At 40.1% G+C, this 17,196-nt stretch overlaps 1 protein-coding gene across 1 annotated transcript; it reads left to right on the top strand.

Moving 5' to 3' along the window:
* Nucleotides 1-14,857: 14,857 nt before the first annotated feature.
* LOC142209898 (chemerin-like receptor 1) lies at nt 14,858-16,043 on the top strand. Its single transcript, XM_075278937.1, has one exon. It carries the CDS (start codon nt 14,860-14,862, stop codon nt 15,955-15,957), a length of 1,098 nt encoding a protein of 365 aa, XP_075135038.1. The 5' UTR covers nt 14,858-14,859; the 3' UTR covers nt 15,958-16,043.
* Nucleotides 16,044-17,196: the final 1,153 nt, after the last annotated feature.

The following is a 17,196-nucleotide window of genomic DNA, read 5'->3' as shown; positions in this document are numbered from 1 at the left end:
GGCTGTTCGAATCGAATTTCGAACCTCGAACATTTTAGTGTTCGCTCATCTCTAATCATAGTACACCTCAGTTGCTGCAGAACATCATAGTACACCTCAGCTGCTGCAGAACCTCATAGTACACACCTCAGCTGCTGCAGAACATCATAATACACACCTCAGCTGCTGCAGAACCTCATAATACACACCACAGCTACTGCAGAACATCATAATACACCTCAGCTGCTGCAGAACATCATAGTACACCTCAGCTGCTGCAGAACCTCATAGTACACACCTCAGCTGCTGCAGAACATCATAATACACACCTCAGCTGCTGCAGAACCTCATAATACACCTCAGCTGCTGCAGAACCTCATAATACACACATCAGCTACTGCAGAACATCATAGTACACACCTCAGCTGCTGCAGAACATCATAGTACACCACAGCTGCTGCAGAACCTCATAATGCACACCTCAGCTGCTGCAGAACATCATAACACACACCTCAGCTGCTGCAGAATCTCATAATACACCTCAGCTGCTGCAGAACATCATAGTACACCATAGCTGCTGCAGAACATCATAGTATACCTCAGCTGCTGCAGAACTTCATAACACACCTCAGCTGCTGCAGAACCTCATAATACACCTCAGCTGCTGCAGAACATCATAGTACACCTCAGCTGCTGCAGAACATCATAGTACACCTCAGCTGCTGCAGAACTTCATAACACACCTCAGCTGCTGCAGAACCTCATAATACACCTCAGCTGCTGCAGAACCTCATAATACACACCACAGCTACTGCAGAACATCATAGTACACACATCAGCTGCTGCAGAACCTCATAATACTCACATCAGCTGCTGCAGAACCTCATGATACACTCCTCAGTTGCTGCAGAACATCATAGTACACACATCAGCTACTGCAGAACATCATAGTACACACCTCAGCTGCTGCAGAACATCATAGTACACACATCAGCTACTGCAGAACATCATAATACACACCTCAGCTGCTGCAGAACCTCATAATACACCTCAGCTGCTGCAGAACCTCATAGTACACACCTCAGCTGCTGCAGAACATCATAATACACACCTCAGCTGCTGCAGAACCTCATAATACACCTCAGCTGCTGCAGAACCTCATAATACACCTCAGCTGCTGCAGAACATCATAGTACACACATCAGCTACTGCAGAACATCATAATACACACCTCAGCTACTGCAGAACATCATAGTACACACCACAGCTACTGCAGAACATCATAATACACACCTCAGCTGCTGCAGAACCTCATAATACACCTCAGCTGCTGCAGAACATCATAGTACACGTCAGCTACTGCAGAACATCACAATACACACCACAGCTACTGCAGAACATCATAGTACACCTCAGCTGCTGCAGAACCTCATCATACAAACCTCAGCTGCTGCAGAACCTCATAACACACTCCTATGACATATTAGGATCATAAGATGCCACCAAGAAGTTGCTTATTATAAGACCGTCACCCCTGTTTTGTACGTGACCCCTCCCCTGTATGTATATAGTGGCTGCTATTGACAATAGGGGCTCAGTTTTTTGGCGTTGCCTTAGAGCATTGTGCAGATGGAGGATCAGAGCGAGCTCCAGTGACCGCACTTCTCCTGCCCCTTTAAGCTCCTTTCCTTGGAGAGGGGGTCGGAGTCAGTGCGGCTCTGACTCACAAAACCATCCCAGACTTATTCCAGCAGAGTCTCTGGCAGGAGCGTCCGCCTGTAGGAGCCTCAGCAGCAGGTAGGACATTGTTCACACCTTACTTTTCCCCATTAATATTTGGTGCATTCTGGATTTTCCACTGGAAATCTTTTGCTTGTGCAGATGTAGCAGAGCTGAATGAGTCGTTTATCTCGTTGCCTACTGGAGAGTCCCAGATAACACCCTGTGGTACAGCCTGATAACAAACTCAGCTCTGCTACATCTCTAAGTCATTTCTCACCCTCAGTTAGGAGAAGATGCTGAGCCGAGCAAAACATCTGGGAATAGAAACCTTCAGCGGCTCGTCTGTCCTGAGAGGGAAGTCTGAGGATTCTAAGTGCTGAGCTTTCTTGGAGGTCATAGCTGGAAATTACCAAGAACAGGGACCGAGGTCTGCGGCGCTGACACTCACACAACTTGGGGTCATCAGAAGTCACCACTGGAGGATTTGTTTAGGTCCATGTAGGATGGAGATGGAGATTTCTTAAGAGCTGTCCTACAAGAGTCCTCCAGACTGACCTCCAGAGAAGTCCTCCTACCTACTGTAGGCATAGGTGGGCATTGTATTCTGGTGATGAGCAACCATCAACAATCATGGCCACCATGTCCGGTCAGGTCTCCTTCGGACAGTACCATAACCTTTAAGGAATGGCAGTTTTGGTCAGCGACAGACTGTTATACTCTATACACTTGGATGGTGACATGAGACAGAAGTTGTAGTTATTAGGGAGGTGGCAGGGAATGGAAGTTCTCACTACGTGGGTGGCACAATACTGCCAATAATATATTAACTTCTAAAGTTCTACTTACCTTGTAGAGTACACAGTATTGAAGTTCTACTTACCTGGCAGATGGCACAGTACTGAAGTTCTACTTACCTTGTAGATGGCACAGTACTGAAGTTCTACTTACCTTGTAGATGGCACAGTACTGAAGTTCTACTTACCTTGTAGATGGCACAGTACTGAAGTTCTACTTACCTTGTAGATGGCACAGTACTGAAGTTCTACTTACCTTGTAGATGGCACAGTACTGAAGTTCTACTTACCTTGTAGAGTGCACAGTACTGAAGTTCTACTTACCTGGCAGATGGCACAGTACTGAAGTCCTACTTACCTTGTAGAGTGCACAGTACTGAAGTTCTACTTACCTTGTAGATGGCACAGTACTGAAGTTCTACTTACCTTGTAGAGTGCACAGTACTGAAGTTCTACTTACCTTGTAGATGGCACAGTACTGAAGTTCTACTTACCTTGTAGATGGCACAGTACTGAAGTTCTACTTACCTTGTAGATGGCACAGTACTGAAGTTCTACTTACCTTGTAGATGGCACAGTACTGAAGTTCTACTTACCTTGTAGAGTGCACAGTACTGAAGTTCTACTTACCTGGCAGATGGCACAGTACTGAAGTCCTACTTACCTTGTAGATGGCACAGTACTGAAGTCCTACTTACCTTGTAGAGTGCACAGTACTGAAGTTCTACTTACCTTGTAGATGGCACAGTACTGAAGTTCTACTTACCTTGTAGATGGCACAGTACTGAAGTTCTACTTACCTTGTAGAGTGCACAGTACTGAAGTTCTACTTACCTTGCAGGAGGCACAGTACTGAAGTTCTACTTACCTTGTAGATGGCACAGTACTGAAGTCCTACTTACCTTGTAGATGGCACAGTACTGAAGTTCTACTTACCTTGTAGATGGCACAGTACTGAAGTTCTACTTACCTTGTAGAGTGCACAGTACTGAAGTTCTACTTACCTTGTAGAGTGCACAGTACTGAAGTCCTACTTACCTTGTAGAGTGCACAGTACTGAAGTTCTACTTACCTTGTAGATGGCACAGTACTGAAGTCCTACTTACCTTGTAGAGTGCACAGTACTGAAGTTCTACTTACCTTGTAGAGTGCACAGTACTGAAGTTCTACTTACCTTGTAGAGTGCACAGTACTGAAGTTCTACTTACCTTGTAGAGTGCACAGTACTGAAGTTCTACTTACCTTGTAGATGGCACAGTACTGAAGTTCTACTTACCTTGTAGATGGCACAGTACTGAAGTTCTACTTACCTTGTAGAGTGCACAGTACTGAAGTTCTACTTACCTTGCAGGAGGCACAGTACTGAAGTTCTACTTACCTTGTAGATGGCACAGTACTGAAGTTCTACTTACCTTGTAGAGTGCACAGTACTGAAGTCCTACTTACCTTGTAGATGGCACAGTACTGAAGTTCTACTTACCTTGTAGAGTGCACAGTACTGAAGTTCTACTTACCTTGTAGATGGCACAGTACTGAAGTCCTACTTACCTTGTAGAGTGCACAGTACTGAAGTTCTACTTACCTTGTAGAGTGCACAGTACTGAAGTTCTACTTACCTTGTAGAGTGCACAGTACTGAAGTTCTACTTACCTTGTAGAGTGCACAGTACTGAAGTTCTACTTACCTTGTAGATGGCACAGTACTGAAGTCCTACTTACCTTGTAGAGTGCACAGTACTGAAGTTCTACTTACCTTGTAGAGTGCACAGTACTGAAGTTCTACTTACCTTGTAGAGTGCACAGTACTGAAGTTCTACTTACCTTGTAGATGGCACAGTACTGAAGTTCTACTTACCTTGTAGAGTGCACAGTACTGAAGTTCTACTTACCTTGTAGAGTACACAGTACTGAAGTTCTACTTACCTGGCAGATGGCACAGTACTGAAGTCCTACTTACCTTGTAGAGTGCACAGTACTGAAGTTCTACTTACCTTGTAGATGGCACAGTACTGAAGTTCTACTTACCTTGTAGATGGCACAGTACTGAAGTTCTACTTACCTTGTAGATGGCACAGTACTGAAGTCCTACTTACCTTGTAGAGTGCACAGTATTGAAGTTCTACTTACCTTGTAGATGGCACAGTACTGAAGTTCTACTTACCTTGTAGATGGCACAGTACTGAAGTTCTACTTACCTTGTAGATGGCACAGTACTGAAGTTCTACTTACCTTGTAGATGGCACAGTACTGAAGTCCTACTTACCTTGTAGAGTGCACAGTACTGAAGTTCTACTTACCTTGTAGAGTGCACAGTACTGAAGTTCTACTTACCTTGTAGAGTGCACAGTACTGAAGTTCTACTTACCTTGTAGAGTGCACAGTACTGAAGTTCTACTTACCTTGTAGATGGCACAGTACTGAAGTCCTACTTACCTTGTAGAGTGCACAGTACTGAAGTTCTACTTACCTTGTAGAGTGCACAGTACTGAAGTTCTACTTACCTTGTAGATGGCACAGTACTGAAGTTCTACTTACCTTGTAGAGTGCACAGTACTGAAGTTCTACTTACCTTGTAGAGTACACAGTACTGAAGTTCTACTTACCTGGCAGATGGCACAGTACTGAAGTTCTACTTACCTTGTAGATGGCACAGTACTGAAGTTCTACTTACCTTGTAGATGGCACAGTACTGAAGTTCTACTTACCTTGTAGATGGCACAGTACTGAAGTTCTACTTACCTTGTAGATGGCACAGTACTGAAGTTCTACTTATTTTGTAGATGAGCAAGATAAAAACAAACCCAGCACATAAGAGGGAAAAACTAAATATAGTTTTGAGACACATAGTATGTTCCCAAAGTAGGGTCCTACATCCAAAATCGTGTCTATACCACAAACTAATAGAGAAAAAACAAAGAAATAGGTATACAGACACTCAAAATAGTGAGGTCAAAAATAGACCAAAACTGGTAATAGGAGTATACAAACTTTAATAGTGTCACATTAAAAAGTTATACAAAATAGATGATGCGAGTAACACACAGATAAATGTACAAAAAAAGAGCACAGCAAAGAGTCCAATACTGCCCAGGATAGTTATTACATGTCCCAGAAAAAAATGTATAGTGATTCAGCATCCAGTCTAGTGTCGATTTAAAAATATTCATACTTTAATAAAGCCATTTAAAATTCCACAATCACCAGAAACCAGTAAAAAATAGCAAAAAGACACAGCACTTACATATATAGACGATACTTGGGTTACATGGAACAATGGATACACGGAAAAAACTTTAGCCGCCTACGCGTTTCAGGGTCAGAGCCCCTTCCTCATGGCGAAGTAAAGACTAAATGAGAAAACTGTGGCTTTATACCCTCTTCTAGGTTAGATGTTAATTAGTCCGGATCTACTCCAGCTGAAATGTAATCTAGCCTCAGTTTTCATTCAACAAAATGACATACCCACAAAAACATGTATACACTTCACAATACAACATCAAATACAATTATGTATTACACATAAAAACCATATAAAATATCTGAATTTAACCGTGTTCCATTTGAATACGAATATTTTGAATACACTTCTGCTTTATATATCGTAATTACCATAAGAACTATTATTATGGACTTCCCCCGTTAAATAGGATTGCGGGAATATGTAAAATAAGAAATATCTACCTACAAAAACTACACCTTCCATTGTTACACCACAATATTTACTTACTGAGGTGGAATCTCTGTTGGGAGTAACGCTTTCACTTTGGGCTAGACATTCATTATATGTTACCACGTCGTTTATTATGTTACTATAGTAGCACGTTTTGCGTCTATCGCATGGTATCCTACCCCCTGATTTGTACGTAAGTGTGATCGTTATGGGAACATATGAAACCTGAGTCATGTGATACCTTATATCCTGATGCCAATCACCGACTCTGATGTCTTCGCAAGACCTGCAGGACAGCTAATTATTGTATGCCAAAAGTAAGAATAGGTGCCACCGTAATATGTGTGTTGACAAAGGTTAGTCTGATTCCTTTTTTTTTATCTAACTATTTTTCATCTAGAAGCAAGTACTAACTCTATTGTTAGAAATGTACATTTTATTGTTTGTAATTTTATTCTATTTTGTTATTGTGTTGTAAAATGTTACCATACATTACTTTTATTAATAGAAAAATGACAGGTCAGTTTTATAATTCAGACCAGCTGGAAATCTTGTTCCTAATTCAAGAATCCAGAAGAATTCTCTTTTTAATAATTTTCTCTTCCAGTCCCCTCCTCTCGGTGGTTTTTCTACGCGTTCTATCGCCCAAAATTGAAACGTTTGCAGGGATCCCTGATGCTGCTGGTGAAAATGTTTGGATGCACCTGAAATACTACCTGTAGTTATTTTGGTTGCATCTGCTATGTGCTCAGCTATTCTAACCTTTAACATACGGGTGGTGCATCCAACATAATACATGTCACATGCATTACACCAAATAACACATACTACATGGTCCGACTTGCAATTCAAAAAACTTCGTATTGTATAATTTTTTTGAGAAACCTTATTAACAAAAGAACTACCTTTTTTGGCATATTTACATGACTGACATCGTGGTGCTCCACATTTATGGAAGCCCCGATAAGTTAGCCATGTATCCTTATTGTCTGTTGTTATTTTTGGAAGATTACTTGGGGAGAGCATGTCTGATAAAGACCTTCCCTTCCTAGAAACAAATTTGCACCCTTCATTTAAGATTTCTGTAAGAATGGTGTCCTGATAGAGTATAGGTAAGTACTTTCGTACTATGCTCGTTATTTCTTTATAGTTGTTACTATAGTTTGTACAGAAATATATTCCTTTGTGATGCTCTTTGGTTCTGTTTTTCTTTTTATCATTGTCCCTAAGTAGTAAAGATCTTTCCTTCTTTACTGTTTGGTTTTTTGCCCTGCTTAGGGACCATGTTGGGTATCCCCGTTTTTTCAGTCTATCAATTGTGTTGTTCATTTCTTCCTCACATTTTACATCATTTGAGCATGACCGTCTAACTCTAATCATTTCTCCTTTTGGAATTGCCTTTATAGTATGGGAGGGATGGTTACTAGTGGCATGCAGAACCGTGTTGCCATCATTTGGTTTTCTATACAGGCTACTCTCTACCCTGTTACTTCCACCATCCCCCTTTAGGCTGATGTCCAAGTAGTTTACCATCCTTTCATGTATACTGTATGTGAATTTCAAATTCAGATGATTGTCATTTATATACTGCATGAATGCTGGTACGGCCGTCACATCTCCCGACCAGACTAGGAGAAGATCATCTATATAACGGCCGTACCAGCATATGTTGGATGAAAACATATTTGCCTCCGTGTATATAAACAACTCCTCCCATCATGACATATAGATGTTTGCCAGGGATGGGGAAAAGCGGGCCCCCATCGGGGCTCCGCAAGTTTGTGGAAAAAATTGGTCATCAAAACAGAAATAATTATGTGTTAATAGGTATTGCGTTACCATGATAATGTACTCACATAGTTCCTCCGAATACTCCGAATATTTGTATAAATGGTGAGATAAAGCAGAGATAGCCAGCCCATGTGGTATACAAGAATATAAACTACATACGTCACATGTTAACCATACATAATTCTTCTGCCACTGGAAACTTTCAAATTGTTTAAGCACACTTTTGGAATCCCTTAAGAAACCCGGTACTCTTGATGCTAATGGTTGGAGTAATTCATCCAACCATGAGTAAATGTTTTCGTTCAGGGATTTAACCCCAGATATTATAGGGCGAAGGGGCGGGGGTGAGACCCCTTTGTGAACTTTTGGTACCCCGTAAAACACTGGTACTATCGGATTATCTGGTATTAGGAATTTACTTTGTTTTTCCCGTATTACACCTATGTTAACTCCCTCCTCTACTAGATCTATCAATTTTTGTTTAAAGATGTTAGTGGGGTCTACCTCTAATTTCTTATATGTTGTGGTATCCTGTAAGATTTTTAATATTTCAACCACATAATCCTCCCTATTTAGAACCACCACCCTACCCCCTTTATCCGCCATTCGAATTATAATAGCTTTGTTGCTGGCTAGTTGTTTTAAAGCCACTCGTTCCCTAGATGTTAAATTATCTTTAAAATGGGCCTGTGTTTGTTGGTTAGACAAAAATTTGAGATCCCTTTCTACTAAATGCTGGAAAGAATCCAGACTAGATACTCGGGATTTTGTTGGGTAAAAATAGGGATTTTTACTTGCTATTTCCGTGGTATGTACCCGACGTGTGCACTCTTTATTTTCTAATTCTTGTAAATTTATCACACTCAGTTGTTCATTAAACATCAATTCTGCATATTCATTTTCGTTTTCAGGTATACTGTATGCATCACTTTTGTTGTTATCTGTTCTTTCACTATTATCAAAAAAATGACGTTTGACTGTTAATGTCCGTACAAATTTATTAACATCCAGTAGGGTATCTGTTAAGTTGAAATTCTGAGCTGGTACGAAGTTAAGTCCTTTGTTCAGAAGGGATGTCATGTCTTTAGTCAGAGGAAAAGACGAGAGGTTAAGTACAGCTGTATTACTAAGTTCTGTATCTCCATTAGGAGCCGATAGTACTTGCTGTACTTCTTTATGAATTACTGATATTCTCTCGTCCTGCGAGTAAAATATCTTGGTTTTTTTGTTGTATTTTTTATGCTTTCTTCCCCCTCTATGTTTCCTTTTCTCATTGTGTGATGTTTCTCGTTTTTTGGATATTGGGAAGTTTTGTCTTCCACAAAATCTGATTACGAGGAACTAAATGATACCCTTCTTGAGATAGAGGAAGCATTCGAGGAATTTCCCGACTGATTGAATCTTTGTCGTTTTTTCAGAATAGACCTGGGAGTAGATTCCGTTATATATGAAGAGTTTCTCCATTGGTAAACCTGGTTGGATTCATAGTCCATTTTATCTCGATTGAATTTCTTTTGTTTGGTGTTTGTTATATTTTCTTCCAACTGTTGCATCTTGGTTTGTAATTTGGCAAAACTTTCCGTATACGTTGTTGTATGTTCATATTTCACCAGGTCCATTTTGATTTGTTTTAGTTCCTCTTTATAGTTGTCCAGTTTTACTTCCTCTTCCTTTACTATAAGTGACATAAGGTCCAGGGAACATTTGGATAGAATTTGTTCCCATTTAGTACAGAAATCCTCATTGAAAACAGTGGTGGGAAACTTCTTGATACAAAGTCCTCTGGGGATCATCGATTTATCTATATATTTTTTTAAAGTATTGAAGTCCCACCATGTTCTAACTTCCGCTGCCCAAGTGTTGTTTAATTTGCGTAGTAATTCTTTACACTCTCCGCTATCACTATTCATAGTCTTTGTATGATTAAACATATCATCGAGTTTTTTTGTTCTCAAATCTTCCGTAGTATGGGAATCCATTTTTGCGTCAGTTCGAAAAAAAAATTTTTGTGTAGCAGTATAGTCGTATTGTCGTAACCCAAGCGTATATGGGGGATCACAAAAAAATGTGTATATATGTTCACCCCTCAGTGCTGGTCCACTGGTTTCTTTAACACATGGTTCACTATGTTGCTATTTTATGGAAATTAAATTTTTCCTACACATACTATGTATGTGTAAGCAAAAAACACACTTGTATAGGCACGTGACAAAAACCGGATCGTGTGAACACTGGAACAAATTGTATATCACAGCCTTGGTGTTTTGTGTGATCCCATTGTGTAATATACTAGCACTGATGCACGAAAAACTAAACCCTGCCGGTACAGGTATTGTTAGACAGTCCCAGAAAAAAATGTATAGTGATTCAGCATCCAGTCTAGTGTCGATTTAAAAATATTCATACTTTAATAAAGCCATTTAAAATTCCACAATCACCAGAAACCAGTAAAAAATAGCAAAAAGACACAGCACTTACATATATAGACGATACTTGGGTTACATGGAACAATGGATACACGGAAAAAACTTTAGCCGCCTACGCGTTTCAGGGTCAGAGCCCCTTCCTCATGGCGAAGTAAAGACTAAATGAGAAAACTGTGGCTTTATACCCTCTTCTAGGTTAGATGTTAATTAGTCCGGATCTACTCCAGCTGAAATGTAATCTAGCCTCAGTTTTCATTCAACAAAATGACATACCCACAAAAACATGTATACACTTCACAATACAACATCAAATACAATTATGTATTGCACATAAAAACCATATAAAATATCTGAATTTAACCGTGTTCCATTTGAATACGAATATTTTGAATACACTTCTGCTTTATATATCGTAATTATGTGACGTATGTAGTTTATATTCTTGTATACCACATGGGCTGGCTATCTCTGCTTTATCTCACCATTTATACAAATATTCGGAGTATTCGGAGGAACTATGTGAGTACATTATCATGGTAACGCAATACCTATTAACACATAATTATTTCTGTTTTGATGACCAATTTTTTCCACAAACTTGCGGAGCCCCGATGGGGGCCCGCTTTTCCCCATCCCTGGCAAACATCTATATGTCATGATGGGAGGAGTTGTTTATATACACGGAGGCAAATATGTTTTCATCCAACATATGCTGGTACGGCCGTTATATAGATGATCTTCTCCTAGTCTGGTCGGGAGATGTGACGGCCGTACCAGCATTCATGCAGTATATAAATGACAATCATCTGAATTTGAAATTCACATACAGTATACATGAAAGGATGGTAAACTACTTGGACATCAGCCTAAAGGGGGATGGTGGAAGTAACAGGGTAGAGAGTAGCCTGTATAGAAAACCAAATGATGGCAACACGGTTCTGCATGCCACTAGTAACCATCCCTCCCATACTATAAAGGCAATTCCAAAAGGAGAAATGATTAGAGTTAGACGGTCATGCTCAAATGATGTAAAATGTGAGGAAGAAATGAACAACACAATTGATAGACTGAAAAAACGGGGATACCCAACATGGTCCCTAAGCAGGGCAAAAAACCAAACAGTAAAGAAGGAAAGATCTTTACTACTTAGGGACAATGATAAAAAGAAAAACAGAACCAAAGAGCATCACAAAGGAATATATTTCTGTACAAACTATAGTAACAACTATAAAGAAATAACGAGCATAGTACGAAAGTACTTACCTATACTCTATCAGGACACCATTCTTACAGAAATCTTAAATGAAGGGTGCAAATTTGTTTCTAGGAAGGGAAGGTCTTTATCAGACATGCTCTCCCCAAGTAATCTTCCAAAAATAACAACAGACAATAAGGATACATGGCTAACTTATCGGGGCTTCCATAAATGTGGAGCACCACGATGTCAGTCATGTAAATATGCCAAAAAAGGTAGTTCTTTTGTTAATAAGGTTTCTCAAAAAAATTATACAATACGAAGTTTTTTGAATTGCAAGTCGGACCATGTAGTATGTGTTATTTGGTGTAATGCATGTGACATGTATTATGTTGGATGCACCACCCGTATGTTAAAGGTTAGAATAGCTGAGCACATAGCAGATGCAACCAAAATAACTACAGGTAGTATTTCAGGTGCATCCAAACATTTTCACCAGCAGCATCAGGGATCCCTGCAAACATTTCAATTTTGGGCGATAGAACGCATAGAAAAACCACCGAGAGGAGGGGACTGGAAGAGAAAATTATTAAAAAGAGAATTCTTCTGGATTCTTGAATTAGGAACAAGATTTCCAGCTGGTCTGAATTATAAAACTGACCTGTCATTTTTCTATTAATAAAAGTAATGTATGGTAACATTTTACAACACAATAACAAAATAGAATAAAATTACAAACAATAAAATGTACATTTCTAACAATAGAGTTAGTACTTGCTTCTAGATGAAAAATAGTTAGATAAAAAAAAAGGAATCAGACTAACCTTTGTCAACACACATATTACGGTGGCATCTAGTCTTACTTTTGGCATACAATAATTAGCTGTCCTGCAGGTCTTGCGAAGACATCAGAGTCGGTGATTGGCATCAGGATATAAGGTATCACATGACTCAGGTTTCATATGTTCACATAACGACCACAGTTACGTACAAATCAGGGGGTAGGATACCATGCGATAGACGCAAAACGTGCTACTATAGTAACATAATAAACAACGTGGTAACATATAATGAATGTCTAGCCCAAAGTGAAAGCGTTACTCCCAACAGAGATTCCACCTCAGTAAGTAAATATTGTGGTGTAACAATGGAAGGTGTAGTTTTTGTAGGTAGATATTTCTTATTTTACATATTCCCGCAATCCTATTTAACGGGGGAAGTCCATAATAATAGTTCTTATGGTAATTACGATATATAAAGCAGAAGTGTATTCAAAATATTCGTATTCAAATGGAACACGGTTAAATTCAGATATTTTATATGGTTTTTATGTGTAATACATAATTGTATTTGATGTTGTATTGTGAAGTGTATACATGTTTTTGTGGGTATGTCATTTTGTTGAATGAAAACTGAGGCTAGATTACATTTCAGCTGGAGTAGATCCGGACTAATTAACATCTAACCTAGAAGAGGGTATAAAACCACAGTTTTCTCATTTAGTCTTTACTTCGCCATGAGGAAGGGGCTCTGACCCTGAAACGCGTAGGCGGCTAAAGTTTTTTCCGTGTATCCATTGTTCCATGTAACCCAAGTATCGTCTATATATGTAAGTGCTGTGTCTTTTTGCTATTTTTTACTGGTTTCTGGTGATTGTGGAATTTTAAATGGCTTTATTAAAGTATGAATATTTTTAAATCGACACTAGACTGGATGCTGAATCACTATACATTTTTTTCTGGGACTGTCTAACAATACCTGTACCGGCAGGGTTTAGTTTTTCGTGCATCAGTGCTAGTATATTACACAATGGGATCACACAAAACACCAAGGCTGTGATATACAATTTGTTCCAGTTATTACATGTAGTTACACGTAAGTGGTAAACAGGATATATACTGTATATACCACATGAACCAGCAAGGTAAGCTGAAGCATAAGGCCAGATTATACAAATGCTACCAAAAGGAGGCCAAGGCCCCCAGACGAAGGCAGGCGTGCCGAAACGTGCGCGTTGGGTGCGAGCCGGTGGTTTCTTCTATAGCCCCTCTACTTCTACTTACGTGGGTTATATCATGGGTAAGCTGTACTTCCATTCATTAATATGATAGACCTGCTGTGTAACCTCCGCTGCTGCCGCTGATTAAGTCTTTTACAATCTACTTTGTGGCCATTTTTTCTTGTCTAAAAGTACTCAATACTCACATGTTGTTTTATTATTTTACTTTTAGCTTAATTGCGCTCTTACCTTCTTGCACTTTGCACTATACAGTATATACTGTAGGATAAATTTGGCCTCCTTTTGGCAGCATTTGTATAATCTGGCCTTATGCTTCAGCTTACCTTGCTGGTCCATGTGGTATATATATATATGTTCTGTTTACCACTCACGTGTAACTCCATGTAATAACTATCCTGGGCAGTATTGGACTCTTTGCTGTTTTTTGTACATTTACCTGTGTGTTACTCGCATCATCTATTTTGTATAACTTTTTAATGTGACACTATTAAAGTTTGTACATTCCTATTACCAGTTTTGGTCTATTTTTGACCTCACTATTTTGAGTGTCTGTATACCTATTTCTTTGTTTTTTCTCTATTACCTTGTAGATGGCACAGTACTGAAGTTCTAATTACCTTGTTGGTGGCACAATATTGAGGTTGTAGTTACTTGGTAGGTGACATTATAGGTAGTGGAGCTTTTACTTACTTGGTACTGAAGAGGCAATGGTAAGGCAATGACTTGTACCCATCAGGATACCAGTGAACCAGTTCAAGAGAATATCAATATTGAGTTGGCCTGTTCTGTGTCCTTCATAGATATGATGCTGATGATGGATGGTTTCGGTAACATGTCCTATATATCTAGGAGACGTCATCCATAATATGTGGAGTATATTTTGTGGATATTGAGTTATGAAAACATCTTGTGTACATCGCTATGGTATATGTAGTACAATAAAGTGCATGCACTGACTATACGGTGCTGTAGGTATATACTGCCAGTCTTGGTTGATCACTGGCCATCGTAATATATTCTAATTCTGGATAATTTGTTTTACTATTTCGGTTTTCCCAGTTCTTTTCATTATTCTACTATGATACATTGTTTCATTATGTAAAAACAGAGACCTTATTCTGCAATCCTGATATGTAGCAGAGCTGAATGTGTCATTGAACTTTTTGTGCAAGCTCAGCCCTGCTACATCCTATGCTTTTTCCTTATTTTTCTACACTAAGATGACTTCTACTCTACCTTTGCACTGTTTCAGACATCATCATTATGGAGCTTTCTACTCTTCTTCCATCCTCGCCCAACCCTTTGGCGCTGCAACTGGAGGAAGAAGAAGAAGAGTATGTCCCCATAGAAGACCTCCCGTCAGAGCTGGAGACCACACTGCGGTATCTGTCCATTATCATCTACAGCATAGCCTTCCTCCTGGGAACCACGGGCAATGGCTTGGTGATCTGGATAGCCGGATTCAGGATGAAGAGGACGGTGAACACCGTGTGGTTTCTGAACCTCGCCATTGCCGATTTCATCTTCACCTTCTTCTTACCCTTGAGTATTGCGTACACGGCCCTTGGATTTGATTGGCCCTTTGGCACCTTACTATGTAAACTCAACAGCACCGTGGCTTTCTTGAACTTATTTGCCAGTGTCTTCCTCCTCACCATTATCAGCGCCGACCGTTGTGTCTCCATCGTAAGACCCGTATGGGCGCAAAACCACCGCACCACCAGACTAGCCATCGCCATTGCTATGGCCATTTGGTTACTTGCCTTTTGCCTCTGCTCACCCTACTTGGCCTTTAGAGACACCATAACAGACAATGAAACCAACGTGACCCATTGCTATAACAATTACGCCTTTTCCACTGACTTTGATGACTTGGAGGTGGTGGCCCTCAGGTCGATGAGACACCAGGTGATGATCTCCGTCCGGTTTCTTTTTGGTTTCTTGCTCCCTTTTGGGCTCATCTTAGTTTTTTATTCCTTGATGGCCCTGAAGTTGAGGAGGAGTCATCTCTCTTGGTCCAGCCGACCATTCAAGGTCATGGCCACTGTGGTGGTGGCTTTTTTTATTTGCTGGTTCCCCTATCACATCCTCTCAGTTTTGGAAGTCGTCATGCACCATTGGGACAACAAAACGCTAAAATCGGCGGTTCTTATCGGAAGTCCTTTAGCTACGAGCTTGGCTTTCTTCAACAGCTGCCTGAATCCCTTCCTCTATGTCTTCTTGGGGAGGGACTTCAAGGAATCTTTGCGGAGGTCCATCCTATTGGCCTTTGAAAGCGCATTTAGTGAAGAACAAGGTAAAAACACCTATAGCCAAGGGAAATCCCGATCGGTCTCTGACCAAGAGTCTCAATTAACATGACTGAGCCTGGAGACCCTGCGATAAATTTTATGCTTTCGATCTCACATTGACTACTTCTAAGGATCTCTAGACATCCATTGCATTCTTATGAGGCCAAATATCTCGCTTTCTAATACGGGGTGGAATGTTTTGGGTTTTTCTGGAGTTTTGGTTATTCGAGGATACTCAGAAACAGAAATTCAATCACTATTGACTTAGAGGGTGTCAACCTTGCCCCATGGCTGATTTTTGACAACAGAACGTAACCAAAAATATTCTTAGCATTGCATTGTTTGTGCATTGGAGTGATTTTTGCAACAGCATAGACAGTATATTGGGATACATTGTATTTACATTGATGCAATATTAGAATATTAGTCCGGTTCATGGAGGCAGGAGCCATCGGGGAGCAGTAGATTGTATTATACAGTAGATTAGCATCATTATGAAGACACTTTTTGTAGAAGGACTCGGCCGAATGACTCTCCTTGTCACATCCTCGAAGGCCGTCTGAACTGAACTTGGAATGGATGGAAAGCTCCAGGATTACAATGGCGTTAAACCTTCCATAAAGGGGCGCTAGACCCATCAGTGGGACCCATCAATGGGATAGGAAAGGGATAGAACAATGAACAGGACACTTCCCTGACAAGGCAACGCCCAGTGGACACTTGCCTGATAGCCTGAATACAGTCCGAGTCCGAATGAAAGCTTTTGAGTTCTCTTCCTCTTACTTAGAAACTTGTTCTTATGTTGACTATACATTACCTTTAAGCTTTATTTACTGTACATAAGACTGGACATCCCCTTTAAGTAGATGTCGGTCCTGCATGTTGCCATGTATACCACATGTATATTTGTCATATAATGAATACATTATAATAAACAGATACTGAGTATAACACAATAAAGTCTTCTGTCCTTAGTTAAAAGGGTCTCCTGGGGTAGAAAAGCCAAATCCAAACATATGGGAAAGTCGCGTAATAGAACCCTCAACTATTAGTTACAATGTAGCATGTCAGACATTACACGGACAGTGCATTGATTTCTATGGTAGGTGTGTAATGCTCCATTATACCTGCGGGGGCACTGCAGGGAACCTGCAACAGATCTGGTAAGAAAAACATCCTAAATAACAGTTTACACTGACACCATGTTATTATGTGATGGACTCTATTCCAGAGAGGTGTTGTCTTATCACTACTCTGCAAGGCTCAGGGTATTTAGTCAGCGACTGCCTTGTTATTCCCTTCTTATCTC

Source organism: Leptodactylus fuscus, chromosome 6 (assembly GCF_031893055.1).
Source record: "Leptodactylus fuscus isolate aLepFus1 chromosome 6, aLepFus1.hap2, whole genome shotgun sequence".
In the NCBI taxonomy this organism is placed as follows: Eukaryota; Metazoa; Chordata; class Amphibia; order Anura; family Leptodactylidae; genus Leptodactylus; species Leptodactylus fuscus.
Note: the sequence above shows the minus strand (reverse complement) of the source record. Positions and strands in the feature narration are given on the sequence as shown.